Below are 27,128 nucleotides of genomic sequence, written 5' to 3' on the forward strand. Positions count from 1 at the left end.
TGGTCAGAATAAATATCGTCTCCGAGCTGCCGATCGATTGACCGTGCTCTGCCATGGATAGCACGCCGAGTCCACGGCTCCATGCCAAACCTCCATGCTCCAGGGTCCAGGCTGTGCTGCCCCCACTCCGGGCTACACGACAACCCTCCCTCTTTCTCCCCGCTGCGTCTCCCTCACACCCCTGCGCTATATATACCTCTCCGGCTCTTCCTCGGCATCACCATCTCCGGCGGCACACCACATTAGACATTACCCACAAGAGACAGAAGCTAGCAGCAGCACGAGCAGGACCGCTTAGTCTCAGAGAAGCAGAAGCCGCACCGTTTACAATGGGTCTCTGCGTGTCGTGCGACGCAGCGGCCGACTGCACCCCGACCGCGAGGGTGGTGCTGCCCAGCGGCGAGCTCCGGGAGTACTCTCAGCCGGCCACCGCGGCAGTGGCGGTCGAGGAGGTTAGCCACGGCAAGGAGGGGTGGTTCCTCTGCGACGCCGACGCGATGGGGCTCCAGGGCTCCGTCGCCGCGGTTCCCGGCGCCGACGAGCTTCGGCCGGGGCAGATCTACTTCGTGCTCCCGGCCGAGATGCTGCGCCGCAGCCTCACCCTCGAGGAGGTGGCCGCGCTCGCCGTCAAGGCCAGCGCCGCCCTCGTCAAGGCCTCGTCTGCCGGCGGCCGGCGCCGACGGGGCTCGGTGGTGCCACTCGTGTTTGAACCGTCCGAGGAGGATTACTCCGACGATTCGGTGATGACCATCGTCGCGGCGAAGCAGGCCGTGGTCCAGAAGCGGCCGGTGGCGTGCCGCGGCGGGAGGTCGCCGCCGAGATTCTCTCCCGACTTGACCGCCATCCCGGAGAGTGAGTAGAGACAGCACTAGAAAGAAAAAATACCTAGCACCATCTCGCTGGTCTTGCGGTCCACGTCCCTGCCGCCGGAGCTGGATCGGGCGGCGCACAGAGCGGAGATAGATAGAAATGGGTGAATATATCCACGTAGGAATAGTGCCGTTTTTGGTGCTGATAATTTAGGTTTGAGAAAAAACGACCAAGGTAATGTACATATGGGTCGGTGTAAATATTCAGGGAAACAACGTCACTGTAAGTATTCCTCCATAAAAATGCCAGTGTAAATATGAATGGCATGTACAGTGCTGCCCTGAAATCGACTGCTTGTGTTTTATTATTTTTCGTTTCGTTTTGGCAATGGTCACTTTCTTTAGATCAGCCTCCCAGTGATCTCTTTCTTAGATCAGCATGGCACTGATGAGTGCAAAAACGGCAAACTGCTTTAGCCTTTAATAAAGTCTGTTTTTCCTTGAACTTTTCACTTGGCTCATATTTTTCCTAAATTTTGCTTGCTTACTAAACCCTCCTAATCTATCACTAACTAATGGTTCACTTAACCAGTGAAAAGTTTAGGAAGGAAAAACAAACTTTTTTCTTTACCGTTTGCACGCGGGGTTTCTCACGTCCAACACTTCGAGATCAATGCTAGCTTTCCTAGATATATTGGGCTTGTTTTATATTAATGTGGAATATTTCTGATAATAAAATGAAATCGTAGTAAAGTCATGCAAATTTCTTTTCAAAACCTATAATTCGTCATAATTTGAGCTATTCATGATCCATACTTGGAGAATTGGAGGCTTTATAAATTTCTTGATATTTAAAAGGCACATCAAGTATCCCGAGATGACATTATCACCTCATTGAGAATTGAAAGGGATTTCTCGGCGACAAAAATCATGAAGACCGAGTAGCACATTGCAAGGAATATTCAAAAATCTTGATCGGTAGAGTTATAGAAGATTTTCCAAAAAAAAAAGGTCCATCTTTACCATTGAGCTCACAGTATCGGTATGTTTGTAGTGTCTACTTATAATCAAATATGTTTCTATTTTATTTATACTAATTGATATTGTTAGAATCACATTAATGTCTTATGATTATTTTGATCTTTGCATTATTTCTTAAGTTCGCTCTTCCTCAAATTAATTTTGCAATTCATCACGGTATGTAGCGTACATTTTACTGGCTCCCGCCGGTTCTAGGAATAATCCTAACTAGCTAGGGGCACACAAGCGTGGCGTCTACCTACAAGTTGAACCGAACACATGGCACGAGTCATACTACGACAAATTATAACAGAGGGAGAGAAATAAGCACATTGATTTCTTTCAAAAAAAAAGAGCCAGGTTGGTAGTGCTGCATTCTCTCTGTCCCCTCCTCCCTCCCTCTCTTGTGGACTCGAGGTGGCCTCCCTTTGTTGGCCTGGCTGGCTTTCCAGCCTAGACGTCCTAGTTGTCGTTTTAATTATCACAGATGGATTGCGACCACGGCAATGACAAATGCGTCATGTATAGGAGCATGCACTTGAACTGCACGTTGCCATGCACGTTTTGCTCTGCTAGTGGCAGTGGAGCCCATGGACCCATATGTTTCAATCATGGATATTTCGATACATCCGAATGAGCGTTAGTTAAGATACAATTTGAACCACATTTCGATGGAACCGAACTATGTGTGCGATGCTGTATTCGTTCATGCCACTCGTGCACGTCCTGGATATTAGAGATATCTAGTTAACAAATGATATTTGCTATCTCGATCGTTTAGTATGTTTTCTATGAATCGATGAGCACGAAGGAAATGATTGAGACCTGGATAAGAAAGGGGACTTGTAATCAAAGGTCGTAAGATCTGCAAAATCGTATTGTTGCTTGAACAGACAGATCTGTAAGGGAAATTATAGGGAAGGATTGCTGGACACCCGACGGTTGTTCGCTTGCAATCTTTGATGGTCGTTGGACGTGCTGGTCCAAGGATGCTATCATGCAATTGAGGGTTTAAGTGTCCATATGTTGTTGTTCGCTTGCAATATCGACAGTGATCATCAGTAGCAGCAAAGTGGGAGCATGTTATTCCTTCCTGGTGGCATCCATATGTTGTCTCCTACCAATGTATTTTATGTATACTTCCCTATGGCCAGTTAGTCAGCAATATCGATTTGCTAATGATCCCATTCAAACTCCACACACACTAAAACATGCGTATTTTAATGGACACGTTTTATTTTAGAGAAGAGATCACCATCTTGCTTCATCCTTGTCATATCCTGCTCAAACTATTAAGGGGCCGGATGTTGATCGAGGTACTCGGGGTCTCCGCTACAAGCCATATATACAACTCCCTCCAATATATATTAAGTATCGGAGATTTAGTAAGTTTTTGTTATTTATTAAGGACCGGAGGGATTAGAATTTTCAGGCTTGTACCTACATTACTTAAACCTCTATCGATCATCTAAAACCAAACCAGCAACCATTGCTCGAACAGGACTGAGCCCGGCACCCTGAAACTTGTTGTATGCATGTATACCACCAATAAGATCAACAAAAGGGGTGCTCAGGGGACCTGCATGCCATTGAACACGTTGAGATCCGCGGCCATCCCACTGGACAAATATTCCTCCTGCCGACATCCTCTTCGACGCACCAGCGACAAGATCTACCACACCCCTTCACCGTGGCATGCGCATCAGTCTATGTATCCATCGAAGTTTCAATGAAGCTCAAGCTCTGGTCAGCTGAGGCGTGCGAGAGACAGAGGAGCAATGACTTAGGGCATGCACAATAGAAGGGAAGACACACCTTTTCTTAGCCTTCCACATCATCTAGAAAAAGCAATAATATATCATGTACAACTTATTTTTTCTTATATTCATCCCTTGCTATTAATGAGAAGCAATTAAATTTTAGTAGAAAATTATATTGCTAAGAAATGATATGTGGTACAATGAAGCAAATTATATTTCCTTATTTTCTAAGGATCATCCTATAGCTAAGGGAAGACAACCTTATCTTTCTCTATTCTCTCTCCTCCAACTCAACAAATATCCTACATGGAAGCTCTAAGAGAAGACTAGCGACATCCCATTGTACTTGCCCTTAAGGGAAGGGACATCGCCACAATACTTGCCAACGATGTAGCATCAGACCTGTATGTTTGGTGCATGGGAAAACCTGGGGATTATTGGCTTGGCCGGGTAGACAAAATGCCCCGTCAACTATGTCCGGTGCAGTATTTAATGAAATAATAGTTAGTTACCATAAATAAATGAAAATCTATATCTCATTAAAAATACCCTAAATATAGAAAGAACTTATAAATAATTGTGCTTATCCTCTGCCTGCGGGCTGCCAATAAATGGTTAAACATGGCACATCCTGCATATTTAATATCATAATAATTAATTACCATCAAGAAATGAATTTTTTTAGTGAAAAGGGTCCTAGGTATAGAACTAACTTATAAATGTGTGTGCTTATCCTCTGCCTTCCCTTACCTATATATGACCACACATCCTACCTCCATTCTAAGAAAACTAGTTTTATACATCGCTAGGGAAAATTACCCCATGTTAACATCCTCTGTCCAAATAAAACCAGCAAGATCCATGAGGTTGCCAACGACTCTCCTGGCCATGGCCACCATTGCCCTGACATTGTCCAGCGCTGACGCGACCATAAAATCAGTCTGCAAGGCAGCATCCGAAAAGGATCCGCGTGTCAACTATGAATTCTGTGTGTCTGCGTTGTTACAACACGGCCCAGCACCAAAGGAAGACACTTGGGTTGTGGCAAAGCAGGCGACAGATATAGGTATCGGCAATGCTGAGCTAGCCGTCACAGATATCGAGGGCCTACTAGTGAAGCCAGAAACAAATGCCAAGACGAAGGCGGCGCTCGAACAGTGCGACGGGTTATACCATAGCATTTTGTTTGCGTTCGCCCACGCCAATGAAAAGATCAATGCACGCAATTATACCGGGGGCAAGGAGGAGGCAGCAAAGTCCATCCCTCTAGCACACCAGTGCGATGATCTCTTTGCGAAGGCCGATGTTCCGTCGCCTCTCACCCAGCGTAATGTCTTTTCTGTAAAGATAGCCATAGTCTGCATGGTTATCACCGACCTTATAGAGTGATGAATAATGAGGTGGATCAAAACCATGGGAGTGGTCACGACTCTGATCTAGGCGATTATTACTCAAAAACTATTGTACCTTATGAAGTTATATCAAAGAAATAAAATGTGTATTCACTGCTCCCATTTATATGGTCCATCATAGTATGTTATACTATTCAAAACTGTTAGGCCGGTTGATTGTGCATGCGTCCACTGAGTTTTGTAGTCCTAATCAAGAGTTTACCTGGTGGACCTTTTTTTTTGACGTGGCCTTGTGGACTGGTTGCCCGTCGTTCCTCTAAGGGGTGACGTCTCTGGACGTGTGTGTTGCAAATAGAGTGGGCAGGTCCGCAGGTGGAGTGAGGGTTTGACCAAGCCTCTCGGACTGACACCGGCATGTGTTCTTGTTGTTGCGTTACGAAATTATGGCATCCTCAGCTGCCCTATATATTTTGGACACAATTTGCATCCATTCTGATGAATTTGCATCGTGGATATACAAATATTATTTTTTAACTTGTTCATACGCATTTGCTTGTGCCCTAGCGGTAGTGCTTTTCTTTTACTGCAAAGGCCAGACTAGTGTGGGGCATTCATAGATTTGGAAGGAGGGAAAGATGCCTTTTGTGACAGCGCATGGACTATGCATTAATCAGGGAGAAGGTAAAGGAGACACACTTGCCAAATAGATGCACGGATAGTGTTCGCGTGAACCCAAGTGGTGATCCAAATTTAATCAAAAATGTGTCTACACGGACAAACTAGCCACTATGCATCTGACCGTTGGACTAGATGGGAGACCATTTTTTTATTCGTGCAAACGCAAACGGACAACAAACATGCCCTTAGCAAATTTGCACACTACAGTAGTAGTAGTAATTTCGGAGATCAGCTGTGTCAAACATTGCCTAAATTAACCTCTGTCTATCATCGATCTGAAACAAAACCAGCAACGCATATGCTCGAACATGACCCAACCTAGCACCCAGAAACATGCTATACCACCGGGACTGTTGACAAGCACAATCCAACGCCTACGGTGCACGGGCGCTTAATTAGCGAATAGCAATCCAAATTAAGATTCCCCCTTGAACGCATATATGAGCACGTTTAGGGCATCTCCAACGGGGCAGACCCAAATGCAAAAAATCGTCCGTTTGGGTCTTTTCGGACAAAACCTGCTCCCAACGGGGCAACCCATCTTAAAAACGGACAGGTGCAGCGTCCGGTCTGACCCAAAACTGACGCAAATTTTGGAGACTTTTGGGGCGAGCCGGACGCACGCGGATGTCCACTATATCCGCCTATGTCCGCGTCCTGGCCCATCTGACAGTGACACAAAATACAACCACATACACAACCACATACGCCCCCACCCTTCTCTCTCCTCTGGTTGCTTTTTTCCATGGAAAAGACCATCGCTCCACGCCGGAATCGATGTCGACTAGCCAAGCTCCGTCGCCACCCTCACTTGGAGGCCGCCGCCGCCGCCTCCTCCTTTTTCCGCCCTGCCGGAAGTCGCCGGAGCAAAACGGGCGCCGCCGGCCTCGACGCCGCCGAGCAAGACGAAGTCGGGGCGGAGCTCGCTGGGCCGGGACGGGGACGGAGCCACGACGCGAGCGGGCGCCTCGCCGCCTGGGCCGAGCCCCGCGCCGCGCAGGCCGACCCACCATGGCCGAGCTCCGCGCCGCGCCATGGCCGCCCCGCGCCGCCCTCACCCGCCCCGCGCCGCGCCACGGCCGCCCCGCGCAGGCCGAGCCCCGCGCCGCCCTCGCCAACGCCGCACGGGGCCGGGGCCGGCCGCGCCACGCCGCCGCGGGCACGGGGCTGGCCGCGCCTCGCCCCGCCCCGCGCCGCCCTCACCCGCCACGCCGAGCGCCGCCACCCCTCACCTCGCGCGCCCCATGCCGAGCCCCGTGCCGAGCCCCGCCCCGCGCCGCCCTCACCCGCCACGCCGAGCTCCGCGCCGGGCCGCGCCGCCCGGGCCGAGGCCCGCCCCGCGCCATGGCCGAGCCTCGCAGGGGCGCCGTAGCTTGGTGCGGCACCTCGGGGCCGCCATGGCCGCGCCTCGGCGAGGACGCGAGCGGGCGCCTCGCCGCCCGGGCCGAGCCCCGCTCCGCGCCGCGCTATGGCCGCGCCGCCCCGCGCCATGGCCGAGCTCCGCGCCGCCCGGGCCATGCCCCGCCCCGCGCCATGGCGGAGCTCGGCGCCGTGCCCCGCCCGCGCGCTCGGGCCGCCGCCGCCTCGCCACGACGGGCGCCCCGACGCCGCCGCGAGCATGGACAGCCGGAAGCTGCCCCGTGCCGCGCCTCGGCTGGCCGCACCTCGACGGACGCCGCCCCGTGCCGCCTCGCCATGGCCGCGTCGCGCCTCGGCACGCCCGCGCCGGCCTCACACGCGACGCCGTCCCGGCGGCGCTCGTCTGCTCTCGGTCGCGGAGCGGGGGCTCGCGCCGCGCCTCGCCACACAGTTGCGCAGGTGCCGTGGACTGCTCAGAAGGATGGTGTCCGGTTTGGGTCATGCGTGCGGTTGGGAAATAAAAATAGGGACGGACGTCTGTGCACGTCCACGTGTCCGCGGGACGACCCAAACGGATGAAATACACTGTCCGTTTGGGTCATAGCGTTGGAGATGCCCTTAGATCTCCGCGCGCGGCCGTCCACCGTCCAAAGATTCCCCCTGCCGCCCTCCGCTCCGACGCACCGGCGACACGATCTACCGTGTGCATCGGTCTACCAACAAGCGAAACTTCAAGGAAGCTGAAGCTGAAGCTCTGTTGAGCTGAGTCACGGGAGAGCCGTGGCAACGACGGACGAGAGTCGCGGCAGAGCCGTCGCGACAGGCCACGATGCGGGATCGGAAATGTCTGTTTTGGAGCGTGGGATTATTAAGTGGCTCGGCAGGGCAGGTGGTCAGACCAAATGGATGGCCCGTACGTCGTGCGGCTCGGGTGGCCGGACTGGCTCCCCACCGTCCGGGCAGCGCGGCGTGCATGTGCGCCGGCCCGTGGCCGGAGGCGAGGAGAAGTTCTTCGTCGTCGTTCGCATGCACGACGCCACGGCCATGCGGTTTAACTACGCCTTCAACTGGATTGGTCAATGCATGGACATGGATAATGGCGTCGTTTCTTTCCTTTGGCGTTCTCGGTGACCCGCATCGGTCCAAACAAGCACCACCTTCGATCTTCTAGGAGGTTTGGACTGACATGGGATCGATCCATCTCCTGGAGACTGGAGAGGCAGAGACCATTGTTGATCGGGTGACGAGGAGTGGCTATGATACAACCACGATCATGGGGCTGGTTAGAATTAGCGCGGGAACATCGTATTCTATTCTACGCATTTGTGGATAGGGCATACATCGGAAATAGAGTGTTCTGATATGATAACCTATGCTGGGGCTTCATTCATGCATGTCAGCTGTAACCCATATGTTCGTTTTAAAGTTCGAACCTACACATATCGTCGTGCGTAGCTAGCTAGCACGAACCCATGCAGTCACGTGAACCGCGTCCACTTTCGTCCGCCGGAAGCGCCACGCGTGCCGTTGCCCATGACGAGAACGCGGCATGGCGCCGCTCCGGCGCTCAGGGCATCTCCAACCGGGCGACCCATCCCGCGCCCGCGCGTCCGGATGGGTCGAAACGGACAAAAACGCGGCCCAGCGCGCGGACCCATCCCTAAAACGGATGGCCGCGGCGTCCGGGACGACCCAAACCCGGCCCAAATCTTGGCCGGGTTTGCGTGGCCGCGGACGCGAAAGGCTGGTCGCTCGCGTCCTCCCCTTGTCCGCCCCGGCCCGCCCGTCTGCCACCCAAAACACAAGGCCGCCGCACACATCTCCCCACCCGCTCCGCCGCCACCCACGGACCGGCGATTTCGGAGCGCGTCGACGCCGGCCATCGTCGTCGAGACGCCGGCAAGCGGGCGGAAGCATAGGTCGAGGTCCCGCGCTGCTTTCGCCGCGTCGTAGCGAGTCGGAGGACGCCGGCGCCGGCGTTGTTGTCCTCTCACCGTCGCGACACCTCCCGCCGTTCGCAGCCGCGCCGTTTCCGCCGGAGGTGAGCCCTCCTCGCACCGTGTTTCCGGACCGCAAGTCGGCCGAGACGGCCATGGCTGCAGGTCCCTAGAGAAGCATTTGGATCGCCTCCGCTGCGAGGTGTTCGTTCAAAAGCTCGAACTAATATGTGTCCCTTTTCGGATCATGGTGGACAGCGACGACGAGTACTACTTCAAGAACTTCATCGACACGTCGTCGAAGAGGAGTCCGACGACGAATTTTTCACGGATGCTTGCGGTGCTCATCCACGAGCACATTGTCTCGCAGATCCCCGTGTTCCGGGGGTCCTTGCCGGGGCGCGCGGCCGCCTTGGACCGCAAAAGAGAACGCGGCCACGACCAGCTCTACAACGACTACTTCCAACCCAATCCATTGTTCGTGCCGCACTTGTTTCGCCGTCGTTTTCGGATGAACAGGCCGCTGTTCCGCCGGATAATGGATGGCGTCAAGATCTACGACGACTACTTACGTGCGAAAGTGGATGCACTTGGCAAGGTAGGCCTCTCTTCGTACCGAAATGCACGGCAGCGATTAGGATGCTCGCATATGGCGTTGCCGGTGATTTCGTAGATGAGTACACGCGCATGAGTGAGTCAACCGGCCTGGAATCGATGTACGGGTTCTGCGGAGCGGTGATCGGTTCGTTCGGAGAACGGTACCTCCGGCAACCAAATGCGAGAGGACACGGCTCGTCCGTTGTCGATCAACGCTTCCGGGGGTTTCCTGGGATGCTTGGCAGCATAGACCGCATGCATTGGGAGTGGAAGAACTGCCCCTTTGGTTGGCAGGGGTCATACGGCGGCCATTCCGAGGGGTGCACGGTCATTCTTGAAGCTGTTGCTTCCCATGACACATGGATTTGGCACTCATTCTTCGGAATGGCTGGCTCGCACAATGACATCAATGTGCTGCAGCGCTCTCCGGTGTTTGATAGGCTAGCGTACGGTCGGTCCCCGATGTGGATTTTGAGATCAATGGCCACCACTACACCAAGGGGTACTACCTTGCTGATGGTATCTATCCACCTTGGGCTACACTCGTGAAGACAATCCGAAACCCCGGCTCGGAGCAGGAGGCAAGGTTTGCCAAAGAGCGAGGAGGCAGCCCGGAAAGATGTCGAGCGGGCGTTTGGCATCCTCCAAGCTCGTTGGGCTATCGTCGGACACCCTGCCGCAGCCCGGGATGTGCAAACTACGTGGGAGGTGATGACCGCTTGTGTAATCATGCATAACATGATTGTTGAGGTAGAGCGGGATGATTCACTCTTTGATAATGAATGGGACGGCCAAGGAGAGTTGGTTACTCCTCAACGTGCTCCGGCATCATTCCAGGACATTCTTCATGCGCACCATGAAATTCGAGATCTAGCCGTACACAACCAGCTTCAGGCTGATTTGGTCGAGCACATGTGGCAGCATGTAGGCAACAATGCCGCAAACAACAATGATGAAGGAGCCTAGAGCATTTTGTATCGTTTCTTCATTTTATTTGAATAATACTTTATCCTTGATTACATGGACTATGTAATGTATAATACATTTAGAGCATTTCAACTATTTTATATATTTTTTCTATAATTTATTTTGCGTTTTTCTAGTGATTTTACAAGAAAAACATACCATGGGGCGCCGCGACCCAAATCTGGCGCGTTGGGCGCAGCGCGCGACCCAAACGAACGCGCGGACGCGGGGCACCGTCCGCGCGTCCGCTCGGGCACGCAAACGGCCCAAAACGGACGGCCCAGCGCGTCCGTTTGGGTCGCCCGGTTGGAGATGCCCTCACACCTCACGCGGCTCGTTCCCGGATAGGAGACTACGCGCCGCTACGTACACCATACTTGACGACATAGCGTGCCTCCTTAGCGAAGCCTTTTTGGCCTACCCGCAACTGAAAAAGGTTACTGACGCAAACAATAAGAGAGGAAATACTCCACAAGCTTCAGCAACACGTACGCTCTTATAGTACACAAATATTGATGATGGTCTTTTTCTTGTGCATTCTATATGGCATTATATAAGCCAAGAAAACGTAACTATACCTTGGATCATGCATCTTTCCCTAGCAAACAATCAATCTATGCATGCCTAAAGGTATGCAATGCTTAATATTACACTAGAAAACATGTGACCAAGAGAAGAACAATTGTACTACCTATTTTCTCTAGCAATTATTTGTTGCAATGCCTTTACGTTATTGGATGATATAATTAAATTATTACAAAACATGTCATTTTGTACAATGAAGAAAAATATCTTACTCCCACCGATCGAAAATACATGTCCAAAAAATGAACGAATCTCCACAATAAAACATGTTTAGATTCCTTGATTTTTGGACAAGTATTTTGTACCAGAGTGAGCATTTTTCATACTAAAAGACCATCTCTCAGCTGACAGATGCTAAAGATTTTCATTTAGTTTTCTCTTTTCCAACTCATCGCATTGTCCCGTGTGACATTGGTAAGATGTACAAATGTACGCAGGGGCGAGAGCTGCAAGTTAATATCGATTCAGTATGTAGCGGACACTGAGTTGCAATATTCAGACAACTAGGCTTATTATCGTTAAAAATCCACCCTTTGTCTCTTACGACAATTTTCCTCTTTGACTCTCAATAAAGTCAAACTCACTCTCAAATTTCATCAAAACCAAATAAATTTGGTCCTTTGCCATCAATTAAAACATGGTTCCACAAACATAAAATCACCAAAGAATAACAAAACAAAAAACTAGAGAATATAAGAGTTATTGTGGAAGATAAACGAGATAAAATAAGGAACCGAGTGAAAATTATTGAAGAAATCACAATTAAAATATAAAAATGAACAACAAGTTTGGAGAAATAATGAAAAATGAAGGAATATGGAATTTTTATCGAATGTTATTTGCTTAGTATATAGGAGTAATTATTTCTTGGGCGACTTGGAGATAGTGATTTTTATACGATATTTCTAAGCATCCAATAGAAATCTTATCATCTTGTTATTGCACGAAATCTCAGTATTTAGGTCCGATGGTTCTTAACGTCAACATAGAGTATTTCAAGCTACTTGTAGCCCGAGCTCTAAAGTGAATTTTCGAATTACTTGTGGCTTTCTTCAGTTTACTTCGTTTCTACTACTCACTTTGATACATAGTAAGTGTCGATGTAGATCGAAGGGAGTAGAATATATCGGAATGTTTAATTTTATGGGTTAAATAGCCTTTAGCCTCTCTTCCCAAAACAAGCCAACGGCAAGGTCAATCTATTGCCTCCCCTCCGGCCTTCTTTTTTGCTCCCCAAGATCGTTGGATGATACTCCTTCCGTTCACAATACCTTTGCGTATTTTTGGTTTTTTCAAAGTTAAACTTTGTAAACTTTGCTCAAATATTTACAAAAAATATATTAATGTATGTAATATAAAATTTATTATATTATATTATTTACAAAGTATATTCTCATAATATATACATTTGGTATTAGGAATACAGATAAAAAAATACTTATATTTTTAGTCAAACTTTGCAAAGTTTGTCTTTCACTAAACCTAGGACGCCAACTGCATAGGAACGGACAGAGTAACATCGCGGCAGAGCTTTAATGCGGCAGAGCTGTCTTGTGGATTGTTTTTTAGAAGGAATGTTTGTGTTTCATTGTAAGTATGTATTTGGATGGTACCTCATCCTACTTTCTTGCACTCCGTCCATTTCCGCGTGTAGAGCTGTATTTGTGCAGCTTAGCCGCGTACAGAGATTTTTGCTAGTTGTTCAGAGTTCACCGTAGCCAATTGACTGTGCTCGGCTGCTCGCCATGGAAAGCCCCGCCGGGTCGAGTCCACGGCTCCACGCCAACCGCTGGCCGGGGCTCCAGGCTGTGCTGCCCCCACTCCGGCTACACGACAACCCTCCCTCTGTCTCCCGGCCTATATAAACATCTTCGTCCTCATCGTCTTCTCCGGCAGCGCACGGCATTCGACATTACCACAACAACCACAGCGGCGCACGAGAAAGAAAAAGAACTAGATAGAAGCTAGCACTAGCTGACTAGCACTCTAGCAGCAGCACGAACAGAACCGTTTCGTTGCAGAGGAGCAGAGAGCTTAAAGCTTAGAATGGGCCTCTGCGTGTCGTGCGACGTGGCTGCGGATGGCGCCCCGACCGCGAGGGTGGTGCTGCCCAGCGGCGAGCTCCGGGAGTACTCTCAGCCAGCCACCGCGGCAGTGGCGCTCGAGGAGATCGGCCACGGCAAGCAGGGGTGGTTCCTCTGCGACGCCGACACGATGGGGCTCCAGGGCTCCGTCACGGCGGTGGCCGGCGCCGACGAGCTCCGGCCGGGGCAGATATACTTCGTGCTCCCGGCCGAGATGCTGCGACGCAGCCTCACGCTCGAGGAGGTGGCAGCGCTCGCCGTCAAGGCCAGTGCCGCCCTCGTCAAGGCCTCGTCTGCCGGCGGCCGGCGCCGGCGAGGCTCGGTCGTGCCACTCGTGTTTGAACCGTCCGAGGAGGATTACTCCGACGATTCGGTGATGACCATCGTCGCGGCGAAGCAGGCCGTGGTCCAGAAGCGGGTGATGGCGTGCCGCGGCGGGAGGTCGCCGACGAGATTCTCTCCCGACTTGACCGCCATCCCGGAGAGTGAGTAGAGACAGCACTAGAAAAACAACATCTAGCACCATCTCGCTGGTCTTGCGTTGCACGTCCCTGCCGCCGGAGCTGGATCGAGCGGCGGACAAAGCCGAGAGATAGAAATGGGTGAATATATCCACGTAGAAATAGTGGCGTTTTTGGTGCTGATAATTTAGGCTTCAGAAAAAACACCAAGGCAATGTAGATATGGGTCGGTGTAAATATTCGGGCAAACAATGCCAGTGTAAGTATTCCTGCATAAAAATGTCAATGTAAATATGAATGGCATGTACAGTGCTGCGCCGAAATCGACTGCTTGTGCTTCATTTTTCGTTTCGTTTTGGCAATGATCAGTTTCGTTAGATCAGCCTCGCGGTGATCTCTTTTTCAGATCGGCCTCGCAGTGATCAAAACAAAAGAGTGCAAAAACGGCAGAGTACTTCAGCTTTTAATAAAATTCATTTTTTCGCTTAAACTTTTCAGGTAGCTTACTATTTCCTCTACAATTTACTTTGCTCACTAAACAGCACAACAGAATCAGAAAGAAGCTGTTTCTCCTCTCAGCCGCCGCTCTAACCCTAGCCGCCTCCAGTTCATCCTCCTCCATAGATTGGTTCCCCCTTCTCCGGTCGGCTTCGCCGGCGTCAGGAGGAGTGGGGAACCCGATCTATGCGTCGAGTTTTGAATAAAAGTATTGTTTTCATTAGATTATGTTAGGATTTTGGTAGCCGCCTTCTTGTTGGTTTCCCCTCAATGGAGATGGCATCGTATGCAATAAGTGATCTTCGGCCTTTCGTTCGGCGACGAGATCTTCTTCCCGGCGTCAATGGTGGTGTTGAACAATCACAATTTTCTAGGTATGGGTCTTCGGATCTTGCTTCGCCAGATCGATTTTGGATCTTTTGTCGTTGTTGCCGCGAGGAGGATTATCCTCGCAGTTTTTCTCCCGGCTGCTACGTCCTCGACAATGGTGATTCGTACTCTCGGCTCTCCATCGACGACGACAAAGCTAGTTGGTTATTATTCCCTGATATACTGGTGTTGGTACTCTTGCCGATGTTGTATGACTGCTTTAATGGTTGCGTGCGTGCACGCAGTCTTGGCATTGCGGCTCAAAAAATTATGGGAGAACTTTCGTCGGTATCTACAGGTCTATGGTTCGTTATGTATTTTTAGCTGCCTTCACAAGAGTACAAGATTGTGTTTTGGAAGAAGAAAGAAATTGAAGACCTCGAAGATTTGTTACTATCTTTTAGACTTTATTTTGTAATCGTTGGAGTCAGTTCATGTATCTCTACCATGTACTATTTGTTACTATGAATATATGTGATATTGATTGTCAAAAAAAAATTTACTTTGCTCACTAAACCCTCCTAAACTATCACTAATTAATGGTCAATTTGGCGCGTGAAAAGTTTAGGGAGGAAAAACAAACTTTTTTTCTTTACGCTTTGAATGCAGGTTTTCTCACGTCCAACACTTCGAGATCCGTGCTAGCTTCCTCAGCTATATTGGGCTTGTTTTATATTAATGTGGTATATTTCTGATACTAAAATGAAATGATAGTAAATTCATGCATATTTCATTTCAAAACCTATGATTAGAAATAATTTGATTGAAAATTAACTGAAAACAATCTATATGTGTGTGGAATCTACGCGTAATGTTTCTGAAATAACAAGATTTTGTTATTGCTTCATTTTAGTATCAAAGATATGCCCTATCGATGTGAAACAACCTAAATGTACCAAGGCGACCCAGCACGAACCACACCACAGTAATTGACACTTAACGGTGGATGCAGCCGGTAACAACACTCTGAGAATTGTACTGCCCTTCACCCTTGTCCTCTCTCCTTCGTTTTTGCCTGCTTTGCTAGTTGCATAAGAGCATCTCTAACAGAGCCCGTAAATCTCGCCGGAACTGAACTTTTCCGGTGGATTTACGGGTTCGGGCCGAAACGCGAGCACATCAGCGCCCTAATACATGGGCCGGCCCGTAAACGAAGTCCAGGGGCCCGAGAAATCGAGCGGACGCCCCGTATTAAAAGAGTTCGCGGAGGGGAGTTCGGTTCGCAAACCCTACTCCCCTCCACCGTTCCCCTCCCTCCGCCGCCGCTAGTCGCCAGCTCCGACGAGCAATCCACGTAGCCCGAGCAACCGATCCGAAGCCCGCCGCCCCGCGATGGCTTCCCGTGGAGGATCCGGCGGCCGTGCCGCGGGATTGGGCGGCGGCGACTCACCGCCGCATCAGCCTGTCTTCCGCACCGACGCGGAGCGGCGGAAGTGGAACAAGAGCGAGGGCGCTCGGAAGAGGAGCGCTCGCCGGTGGGAAGCTCGCTCGCTACGGCCCCACCAGCGAGGGCTCATCCTCCGGCGGCCAGTCGAGCCGCGCACCGCGGCTGCCCGTGGCGGAGAGCGAGGAGGAGGACGACCTCGTCCCCCCGCGCTCGCCGACCATCTCCGCCGGGGACTACGTCCACGGCAGCGACGAGGAGGAGGCCGTCCTCGCTCATGCGAAGGCGATCAGCGACGCGGAGGCTCGGCAGCGCTTCCGCCGGGAGGAAGCCGACGCCGTCCGCCAGGTCAGGGAGTACGAGGCGGCCCGCCGGGAAGCCCGCGTCCGCCGCGTCAAGCTCGAAATAGTCGAGCTTGACAAGGACGACGCGTGAAGATCTTCCACGCCGCCGACCATCTCCGCCAGCACCGGCACCGCCGCGCACCATAGGTCATATAGGCCGCATTTTGCTTAGCTAGGTTGCGCTTGCCGGTGTACCAGTAATTACGTTTTCAATTTCAAGAACTATGTACGTATGTATGCTCAGTCGGAGCATCTATGTCATCTAGAACTATGATCATCGCTAAATTTTTACCCGCGACATTTCGAATTCCTCTTTTCAGTTCCATTATACGGTTTCTACTCTGCGCCACTACGAATTTCGACAGAACTCGCGTTTTCGGTGCACTGAACTCGACGTTTTCAGTTTGCGTTTTTTCGGGCTCTGTAGAGATGCTCTAAGGGGGAGAGGGACACAACACCCCTTTCAGCCTGGTAAATCCTCTTGTTGTGGTACCTAGTTCTATCTCGTCGTTGTGTAAAATGCGACAACCTCATGTTTTTGATGGAGCCAGTTGTCGGCAATCACTCCGCTCTCGTTGTTCGGCTTAAACAAACTACCAGGGATGGTTTCACTGGATGGAAAAGTTATAGCTGACATGTGTGGTAATTTATGTTGCTCGTTTGTACATAAGACCGTTAGTAGAAACGATATCGCTACCAGGATCTCAAGCCACCCGTCAAAACCTTTCTACCAGTGGACTGAACATTGCCAACCGTCTTAAATTGTTGACACATGATTTAATAATACCTACAAGAGAATTTGGCGCGTAACCAAGGTTAGTCTAACTCATTCTTTCCCTATCAGCGTGGTCGGTGGTGGTTGTAGCCTGGATGGCATGAATGGAGGAGCCATACCTGTTTGTAGAGTACGGCGGCGGCTGAATCATCTTGGTTAAAGGTCGTGGATATCTTTCATTTTCCTTAATTGTCAGTGCCTCTCCCGCTCCCTCTTACTCAGTTCCGCCGCCACTGCTGCCATCTTGATCCCTGCACACTTTCATCATCGGTCATTTGGTTATCTACCTAAATTACCATCCAAATGCCTCAGTACGCACATCATGAGAATCCACCATTGTGTTTTGGTGTGGCTTTTTTTGGCTTTTGGCTTTGGCAAAAGCCACCAAAAGCACCTAAATAGGTGCTTTTTTTGGCTTTTGAATTTTGGAAACCAAAAACAAAGATCCTATTCTTTTGGCTTCCAAAATCCAAAAGCCAAAAAAAGCACCTATTTAGGTGCTTTTGGTGGCTTTTGCCAAAGCCAAAAGCCAAAAAAAGCCACACCAAACACCCCCTAGATTACACTATACACGCAATCTAAGATGTTTGCACAAATCCTCTAGGAAAAATATTGTCCGAAACAAGTATATGTAGCCAGGCGCGACGCTCCCAGTAGGGCAAGGTAGGGCAACCACTCTACCTTAATTTTTGGTGAATATATTTGTATGCATGTGTTCTTTCTGAACAATGTAAGTGGACATAGGTCACAAACTGACTTCGTATGAAAAAGTCATACTTGTTTTTATTGAACACTGCAAAAAAACAACTTCGAACCGAAAACTAGGATTGGGTGCCAAAATATAGACTTATTTTGTAGCTTCAATATAAACTTGTTATGTAGCTTCAATGTGTCTTATGGAGATTTATCATGGATCTTACAATGTAAAAGATAAACTTGAGCTATTCATGATCCATACTTGGAGAATTGGAGGCTTTATAGATTTCTTGATATTTAAAAGGCACATCATGTATCCTTAGATGACATTATCACCCCATTGAGTTGACATTGCTATTACTAGTGACGACGATAACAATTCAAAGGGATTTTTCGGCGACAAAGATCACGAATACCGAGTTGCACATTGCGAGGAATATTAAAAAAATCTTGATTGGCAGAGTTATAGAAGATCTTCCAAAAAAAAAAGGTACATCTTTACCATTGAGCTCACATTATTGGTATGTTTTTAGTGTCTACTTATAACCAAATATGTTTATATTTTATTTATACTAAGTGATAGTGTTAGAATCACATTAATGTCTCATGATTATTTTGATATTTGCACCATTTCTTAAGTTCGCTCTACCTAAAATTATTTTTGCACTTCATCACTGTATGTAGCGTACATTCTACTGTCTCCTGCCGGTTCTAGGAATAATCCTAACTAGCTAGTATAAGACGATCAGGTAGTTTATGGCTACTCGGATAAATCCCGAGATTGATTCTATTCTGTTTATATAGATGGAAGGAGGAGTACATCGTGGGGGGGAGAGAACAGAGTACACGTCGTATACGACTACACATACCGACTCCAAAACTATCTCTAACACCCTCCCTTAATCACAACTTTCTTAAGTTGAGATTAAACCTAAACTCCTCAAAACTTCTCACAGGAAGCGGTTTGGTGAATCCATCTGCCACTTGATCTTTGGATGGAATAAACCGTATCTCGAGCTGTCTCCTGAACACTCTTTCTCTGACAAAATGAAAATCTATCTCAATGTGTTTAGCTCTCGCATGGAACACAGGATTTGCTGACAAGTATATAGCTCCCAGATTATCACACCATAAACATGGTGGTTGCCTTAACTTAACTCCAAGTTCTTTAAGAAGAGACTGTACCCATATTATTTCAGCCGTTGCATTTGCCACTGAAACAGTGTCCTGCTTCTTAGCACTCCAGGAGATCAAATTTGGTCCAAAGAACACAGCAAAACCTCCAGTGGACCTGCGATCATCTGGACAACCTGCCCAGTCAGCATCTGAGAAAGCACTGACCAATGTGGAGTTGGACCGCATAAAGGTAAGTCCCATGCTAAGCGTATGCTTCACATATCTCAATATACGCTTTGCAGCAGTCCAATGTACAGTAGTGGGAGCATGCAGATACTGACACACCTTGTTAACAGCATATGTAATATCAGGACGTGTAAGGGTCAAATACTGAAGTGCACCTACCATGCTTCGATAATTGGTGCTATCTTCGGGACCCAATAAGTCACCCTCCCTTGCTGTTATCTTTTCTGAAGAAGACAATGGTGTAGGAGAGCCTGAACAATGTGTCATACCCACTCTAGCAAGTACATCCTGAACATACTTTGTCTGATTAAGTATTATACCATCATCGACTTTGTGAACTTCAATGCCCAAGAAATAATGAAGATCACCTAGATCCTTCAGAGCAAACTCACCACTTAGTATCTTGAGTAGAGCATCTGTGGCAGCAGAAGAAGAACTGGCAACTATGATATCATCAACATAGATCAACATGTATATGGTGACATTGGACTTATGATATATGAATAGAGACGTATCAGACTTAGAGGCAACAAACCCATATTGAATGAGTTGAGAGCTAAGACGAGAGTACCACGCTCTTGGCGCTTGTTTCAGTCCATACAAGGCCTTGTCCAATTTGCACACATAATTCATCTTCCCCCTGTCTTCATAACCAGGAGGCTGACGCATATAGACTTCCTCTTCGAGAACACCATGAAGAAACGCATTCTTGACATCCAACTGCCGCAAGCTCCATCCTCTAGAAACAGAAATAGCGAGAACAAGTCGAACCGTAGCAATCTTGACAACTCGGACTCGAAAGTGTCTTCGTAGTCAATGCCATAGCGTTGTTTGAAGCCTTTAGCAACCAGACGAGCCTTGTAACGATCAACAGACCCATCAGCTTTGTGTTTAACCTTGTAGATCCATCTACAGTCAATAACATTGGCACCACGCTTGGGAGGTACAAGACGCCATGTCTGATTTGTTTGCAATGCTTGAAACTCTTCATCCATAGCTTGCTTCCATCTTGGATCAGCCAATGCAGCGTGCACGTCTGGTGGCTCGCGTCTTAGTGGTAGACAGGAGCCGCCGGACGGTGCCATCGGAATACTGCTTCGGTCGACGAATCCCCTGTGATGCACGTGTAACACGGCGAGGAGTATCAGCAGCAGCAGGAGCCACAGAGTGACCCGGCATAGAGGATCCAGGCAGACCAGCAGTTGCAGAATCTGAGGGCTGAGCAGCAGTGGTCCCGTCAGAGGCCGCAGGAGATCCCGGAGGCCATGTGGGCGTGCGCGGATTGGATGACGAGGCAGGCGATCGCTGAGACGCCGCAGAAGATCCGGGCGCGTCTGACGCGGCAGATGCGCGCGCGTGCGGCGCGTCAGGGCTGGCAATGGACCGGGGGGACGCGCGATCCGAGGACGGCGATCCCGGGGTGGATTGACTGCCAGAATCCACCTCGTGTCCAGTGCCGTTGTCTTCTTCCTCTGTTATTTCATGTGAGCTGTTCTGAGAGTTTTGAGCACCATTTGACCCCAAATTTTCTGGTGCACCTCTAGCTCGACTCGCAAGCATCCTGGGGAACAATAAGAGGGACACTTGAGGTAGGATTAGTAGCATGTATATTATCATCATGTGGATCATCAAAGTGTTCGTTCCCATGCTCAAAATTGTGTAGAGAAGGATCAAGTAACAAGAGTTCCTTGCGAAGAAGAGCACCAGCATTTGGATGAAGGTGCTGAAAGGGAAACACTGTTTCATCAAAGACAACATCTCTAGAGATATACACACGACCCGTGGCAACTTCAAGACATTTGACCCCTTTGTGACGAGGACTATAGCCAAGAAAGACGCATTGTTTGGATCGGAAGGCAAGTTTGCGTTTGTTGTATGGACGCAAATTGGGCCAACAAGCACAACCAAAAACTCTAAGAGAATTATAATCAGGTCGTGTTCCTAGGAGACGATGAACAGGTGTATCATTGTTGATGACCTTGCTGGGAAGCATGTTGATGAGATATGTGGCAGTAAGAAAAGCTTCATCCCAGAATTTTAGTGGCATATGTGCATGAGCAAGGAGGGCTAGACCAACTTCCACAATGTGGCGATGCTTTCTGTTCAGCAGAGCCATTTTGTTGGTGAGCATGGGGACAAGACACATGGTGGGAAATTCCTTGAGATTGAAATAAGGGGTTTAATTTTTCATACTCTCCTCCCCAATCCGACCGAACAAGTGAGAATTTTGGCATTAAGTTTGCGTTCAACAAGTTTTTGAAAATTGACAAAGGCAGCATAAGCATCGGACTTCTTTTTAAGCAAATATATCCATGTAAACTTGCTATAATCATCAATAAAGCTTACATAGTAATCATGACGACCCACAGAAGTAGGTGCAGGACCCCAAACATCGCAGAAGATTAACCGAAGAGGAGCAGTAGATACACTCGTGGAGATGGGGTAGGGAAGCCGATGACTTTTGGCTTGTTGACAGGAATCACACACTAACTCAAAACTAGAATCCTTAACGAAACGAAGTTTATTTTTGCTAACAATCTGTCTAACAATGGCTGATGAAGGATGACCTAGACGACTATTCCACCTTGCTTGTGAGGGCTTGGCGGCGACACATGCATGCTTGGAGTATCGGGATGACACCAGTGATGATATGAGTGGGTAAAGCCCACCCACACAGCGTCCTCTATGAATGATTTTCCGTGTGACCTGGTCCTTGATCAAAAAGAAGAAGGGGTGAAATTCAATAAACACACAGTTGTCATAGGTGAATTGGTGAACAGAAAGCAGATTTTTAGAAGCATGTGGAACATGGAGCACATTGTTAAGACGAAAATTTTGTGCAGGGGTACGAACAATTGATTTACCAACATGAGAGATAGACATACCCCGACCACTCGCAGTGTTGACCCCTGTCATTGCCGCGATACTTGTCACGGACCGTCATGTTGTTGAGTTCCCCGGTGATATGGTGGGTAGCACCGGTGTCCCGGTACCAGTTTGTATCGACTCCGTATGAGGCAACATGGGCCTCCTTGTCATCGAATCATCATCGTCCTCCCGGAAGCGCCACCAGCAATCTTTGGCAGCATGACCTTCTTTGCCGCATATCCGACAGTCACGTCTACCTATGGCGAGGTGCGGCGTCGACCGCGACCACGACCGCGGCCCCCTCCGCATGGTGCGCGCCCATGTCCCCGGCGAGGCCGGCGATCATCGCGGGGACCATCACGCTCGTCGTCGCGGCGCTGATCACGCCGATCATAGTTGCCGCGGTCACCGCGGTCACCGTAGTCACCGCGGGAGCGGTTGGTGAAGCGACCACGGCCTTGGCGCCGGGCAGCGTTCGCGGACGTCTCGAAGTCAGCATCGATGTGCCGCCGAGCATGGCCTCGACGCTCATCATACGCCCGGAGTTGGGCATAGAGAGATGGCAATGTCAAGGGCGTGGGAACCGCGCCCGCAGCAGCGACGAGAGAGTTGTACTGTCCCCCAAGACCCGCAAGGATGAACGAGATTTGTTCGGAGGTACGGATGAACTCGCCGGCGGCTGCAAGCTCGTCGACGATGGTCCGGATCTTGGTGAGGAAGGCGTCGGTACTCATCTCGTAGTTTCTTGGTATTTGCCGCGTGCAATGCGAAGGTTCGTGACCTTGGTCCGGCATGCTCGATGCAAACATCTCCTCAACCGCCCGCCGTACACCGGCGGCGGTCTCGATTCGTTGAACGTGAGGTAGAACCTCGGGTCCGATCGACCGAAGGAGGTAGCCTAACACGATCCGGTCACTGGAGATCCAGGAATCGTAGGCGGTGGTTGTTTACCGTCTTGGGCGTTTGATCGTCGACCGTTTTGTCGGCCGGTGAAACCTCCAGGGTTTTGGGAGGTGCGGCATCGCTGCCGTCGAGAAGGCCGAAGAGACGAGCGCCACGGATCGGAGGAAGAACTTGAGCACGCCATCCGTAGTAGTTCGCCCGCGTCGCCTTGTCGACGGCGGGGAGCCCGGGTTGATGATCTCGAGCAGACGACGAAGCCATGGCGTCGACGAAGTAGATGGCGGCGGCGAGGATGAACTCGATGCGATCAGTTTTGTCGGCGAAGAGGCCGGCCTGATACCATATAAGACGATCAGGTAGTTTATGGCTACTCGGATAAATCCCGAGATTGATTCTATTCTGTTTATATAGATGGAAGGAGGAGTACATCGTGGGGGGGAGAGAACAGAGTACACGTCGTATACGACTACACATACCGACTCCAAAACTATCTCTAACAGCTAGGGGTACCGCGTGCCGTCTACCTGCAAGTTGAACCGAACACATAGGACAAGTCATTCTACGACAAATTATAACAGAGAGGGAAGTGAGCACGTTCATTTCTTTCAGAAAAAAACCTGATCGGTGGCTCAGCATTCTGTCCCCTCCTCCCTCCCCCTATCATGGACTCGTGGTGGCCTCCCTTTGTTGGCTGGCTTCCAGACTAGACGTCCTAGTTGCCGTTGTAATTATCACAGATGGGTTGCGACCACGCGGCAAGGACAAATGTATCATGTATATGCAAGTTGGTTTCATGCATGTTGTAAAGGAGCATGCACTTGCACTGCACATTGCCATGCACGTTTTGCTCTGCTGGTGGTAGTGGCGCCCATGGACCCATATGTTTCAACCATGGACATTTCGATGCATCCGAATGAGCGTTAGTTAAGATACAGTTTGAACCACGTTTCGCTGGAACCGAACCATGTGTGATTAATCGTGTATTCGGTCATGCCACTCGTGCACGTCCTGGATTTTAGAGATCTCTAGTTAACACGATGATATCTGCTATCTCGATCGCCTAGTCTGTTTTCTATGAATCGATTAGCACGAAGGAAATGATTGAGTCCTGGATGAGAAAAGGGGACTTGTAATTAAAAGGTCGTAAGATCTGCAAAATCGTATTGTTGCTTGAACGAACAGATCTGTAAGTGAAATTATAGGTAACATGGCTCGTTTTGGCTTCATTCGAATTATTGGGAAGGATTGCTGATGGACACTCGACGGTTGTTCGCTTGCAATCTTTGATGGTCGTTGGACGTGCTGGTCCAAGGATGCTATCATGCACTTCAGGGTTTAGATATCCATATGTTGTTGTTCGCTTGCAATATCGACAGAGTGATCATCAGTAGCAGCAAAGTGGGAGCATGTTATTCCTTCCTGGTGGCATCCATATGTTGTCTCCTACGCATGCATTTTCTATACTTCCCTATGGCCAGTTAGTCAGCAATACCGATTTGCTAATGATCCCATTCAAACTCCACACACACTAAAACATGCGTATTTTAATGAACACGTTCTATTTCAGAGAAGCTATCACCATCTTGCTTCATCCTTGTCATATCCAGCCGTCGGCCGCCTCGGCCCTCCCCCACCCCCTCCATCCGTCGCCGGCGCCGGCAGGGGTCGTCGGGCTAAGCCCGGGCGACGCCGCCGGCAGCGGATCTTCATCACCCGCATCACAGGGAAGGGGTCGGGGCCTTCTTCCTCGATGGCGGTGGGGCACTTTCGGGAGGTCTGGTCCGGCGTTGGATCTCGTGACGACCGCAGAAGGCACCGGTGGCGGCTCAGCTCTGAACATCGCCACCCCGTTTTAGATGTGTTCAGCCAGGTGCATGGGTTCGAGCGGGCTGGGGCTTAGCGGTTGTCGAGGGTACTCCTCGGCAATGCCCACCTTGAGGGGCTTAGGGTTGATGGAATCTTGCAGGCTGACACGAGACATCAGATACCAAACAAACGGGGAGAGAGATTTACCCAGGTTCGGGGCCCTCGATGAGGTAAAACTCTTACTTCCTGCTTGTCTGATCTTGATTATTGAGAATATCGGGTTACAACGGGGTAGCCGAAGGCTTCGACTATGAACTCGTCGAGAAGCTAGGGTTTTGTATGACCTAACTCTAGACTTACTGTGGTTATGGCTAAGTTGATTGTGTGTCCCTCGGCAGACCCTCTCCTGACCCTTATTGACATAGGCATCGCGAATGGGCCTACCAAAGAAGGTACCCGGGGATTACTGAAGGCCCATAACCCGAAGATTGTAAAGTCCGGAAGCCCAACAAAGCGTCGATATGGAAGATGGAGATAGATTAGGAATAAGGAGATTTGTAATTGTACGATACGAACTCAAAGAGTCTCTCGTTACTTTGTAACTTGTACGATACGAAAACCTCAGCTCCACCTCCTATATAAGGGGGAGCCGAGGGAGAAAGAAAGGATCGAATCATTGTTAACACCAACCCTAGTTTTTAGCAGTCGAGCACATTTTCGGCTGAAACCTTCGAGATCTACTTGCCCTCTACTTTCCACGAAACCCTAGTCTACAATCTGTAGGCATTGACAAGTTGATACCTTGTCAATTGACGCCGTCTGTGGGAATTGGAGGCGACAAGGAGCTGATCTCGATGGCATCGACAACATCTTCAACATCATCGGTAGCAAGCAACGCGATGGACGGAGGTAAACAGATCAAAACTGGTCTCGTTGATTGTGTTCCTCACCCTCCCGCCCGTGTGGATGCATATGGCTATCTGGAGGAGCCAATGGAGATGACGTTCGGGAGCTTCCACTTCCGTGTCGGGAAAGAAGGATCACATCGTCTCGCGGTACCGATTTCTTCAGAACCGTTAGCGGCCAATTCCGATTTCTCGGGATCATCGTCATCGTTCGAGTCAGGCGACGAAGAGATCTCGCCATCAAGCTTCATCAAGCCCGCTACAAGAGGAAAACTCACCAGCATGTTCGGCGGCATGTCTTTCGGGTCGTATACAGACTTAGAAAGTGTTGACAACTTTAACTTCATCGACATATCTACTTCTATTCGTGAGGTCTTCACCGATCTATATGATGAAGTCACCGACCCTGAAGAGGAAAACAAAGCTACAATATACCATCAGGTCTGTGCCATTGGCGAATCAAGTCGCCAAGAAGATGAAACATCAGAGGCTTTCGATGATTTGGGAAATCCATACACCGATCACGCTGATCTTACGCGAGGATTAGGAAATAAATATGTTGGACCCACACCTCGCGAGAAATTACAACTTCCGCAAGCAGCTTTTGACAGACCATCAAGAGCCATGAATGGCACAGAGCCGATGACCATCACAGCCACGACAGAAGAGCTGCAAGCATATAAATATAGACTCGCCCGTGCTGGAGGAGAGCTTGAAAAACAAAGAGTGATACTTGAACAAAGAAAATCTGCATCTTCTGCGTCGAGTAGACGAAGATCTGAATTAAGTCGACAATCAGGAACTTCGGGAGATAACCATAGAGCAGCACGTGCAAGAGGAAGATCTCGACTGGTCTAAACTTTCCTTGTTTCTCCATAGAGCAGCTTCGTTGAATTGATTGTGAGCCAGGTCTCGAGAGGTATGTCCGGGTACGACTAGGTTACAAAGAGTGCTATGTCTAAACTTTCCTTGTTTCTTCATCTTCTTGCCTTGTTCTTCAAGAACCCTTCTTTGGAACCGACATAACGGCCCACCTTGGTCGATGGTAATCTTCATGGGCCCCTGGTCGGGCCGTAGGAGGTAGCACAATACAAGTTACCCGAAGGGTAATGCCCACATCAGTAGCCCCCTAGTGACTGGCCAAAGAGTAGCTTCGGGCAGGGACTAAAGTTGTCTTCTATCGAATGTCCATAAATCCTGAATACCTTGAGAAAGCTTCATTTTTATCGGGTGCGCGATCAGCGCTCTCGATGGGAGTAGCCCCCGTGTCTAGGAACGGATGCTCGCAACCGCGCATAGACTCAAGTTGTACTACTCGAATGTTTACGTCTGTCGATACATTTTTCGCAAGCTATGGCTACCATCCGATATCCTCTGTATATCGGGTCTTCAGCAATTTCGAGTCAAATTACTCCAATTAGAAGCACGCTAGAGATTTAAGTAATGTGCCCAGTTTTCACTGGTTAACTGCCGATGGCAAAACATCATTACTTTACTCAGAATCAAGTCCCCGGGCATGATTCTGGATCTTTTGATTCCTTCGGGTCCATAATTTCTATCGGGTGCATGACAAACGCTCCCGATGGGAGTAGCCCCCGAGTTTAGGCACG

The 27,128-nt window shown here is 49.6% G+C and overlaps 2 protein-coding genes across 2 annotated transcripts; both read left to right on the plus strand.

Annotated features, from left to right (window-relative positions):
* Window positions 1-329: 329 nt before the first annotated feature.
* LOC124700675 lies at window positions 330-860 on the plus strand. Its single transcript, XM_047232761.1, has one exon. The coding sequence runs from the start codon at window positions 330-332 to the stop codon at window positions 858-860; it is 531 nt and encodes a 176-aa protein (XP_047088717.1).
* Window positions 861-13,109: 12,249 nt separating this feature from the next.
* On the plus strand, window positions 13,110-13,640 carry LOC124700676. The gene has a single exon (XM_047232762.1). The coding sequence runs from the start codon at window positions 13,110-13,112 to the stop codon at window positions 13,638-13,640; it is 531 nt and encodes a 176-aa protein (XP_047088718.1).
* The last annotated feature ends 13,488 nt before the right edge of the window (window positions 13,641-27,128 follow it).

Source organism: Lolium rigidum, chromosome 3 (genome assembly GCF_022539505.1).
Source record: "Lolium rigidum isolate FL_2022 chromosome 3, APGP_CSIRO_Lrig_0.1, whole genome shotgun sequence".
NCBI classification, from domain to species: Eukaryota; Viridiplantae; Streptophyta; class Magnoliopsida; order Poales; family Poaceae; genus Lolium; species Lolium rigidum.

What these genes read in the sequence shown, in the direction of transcription:
- LOC124700675 (XM_047232761.1), top strand. Translation starts at nt 330, where the DNA reads ATGGGTCTCTGCGTGTCGTGCGACGCAGCGGCCGACTGCACCCCGACC.
- LOC124700676 (XM_047232762.1), top strand. Translation starts at nt 13,110, where the DNA reads ATGGGCCTCTGCGTGTCGTGCGACGTGGCTGCGGATGGCGCCCCGACC.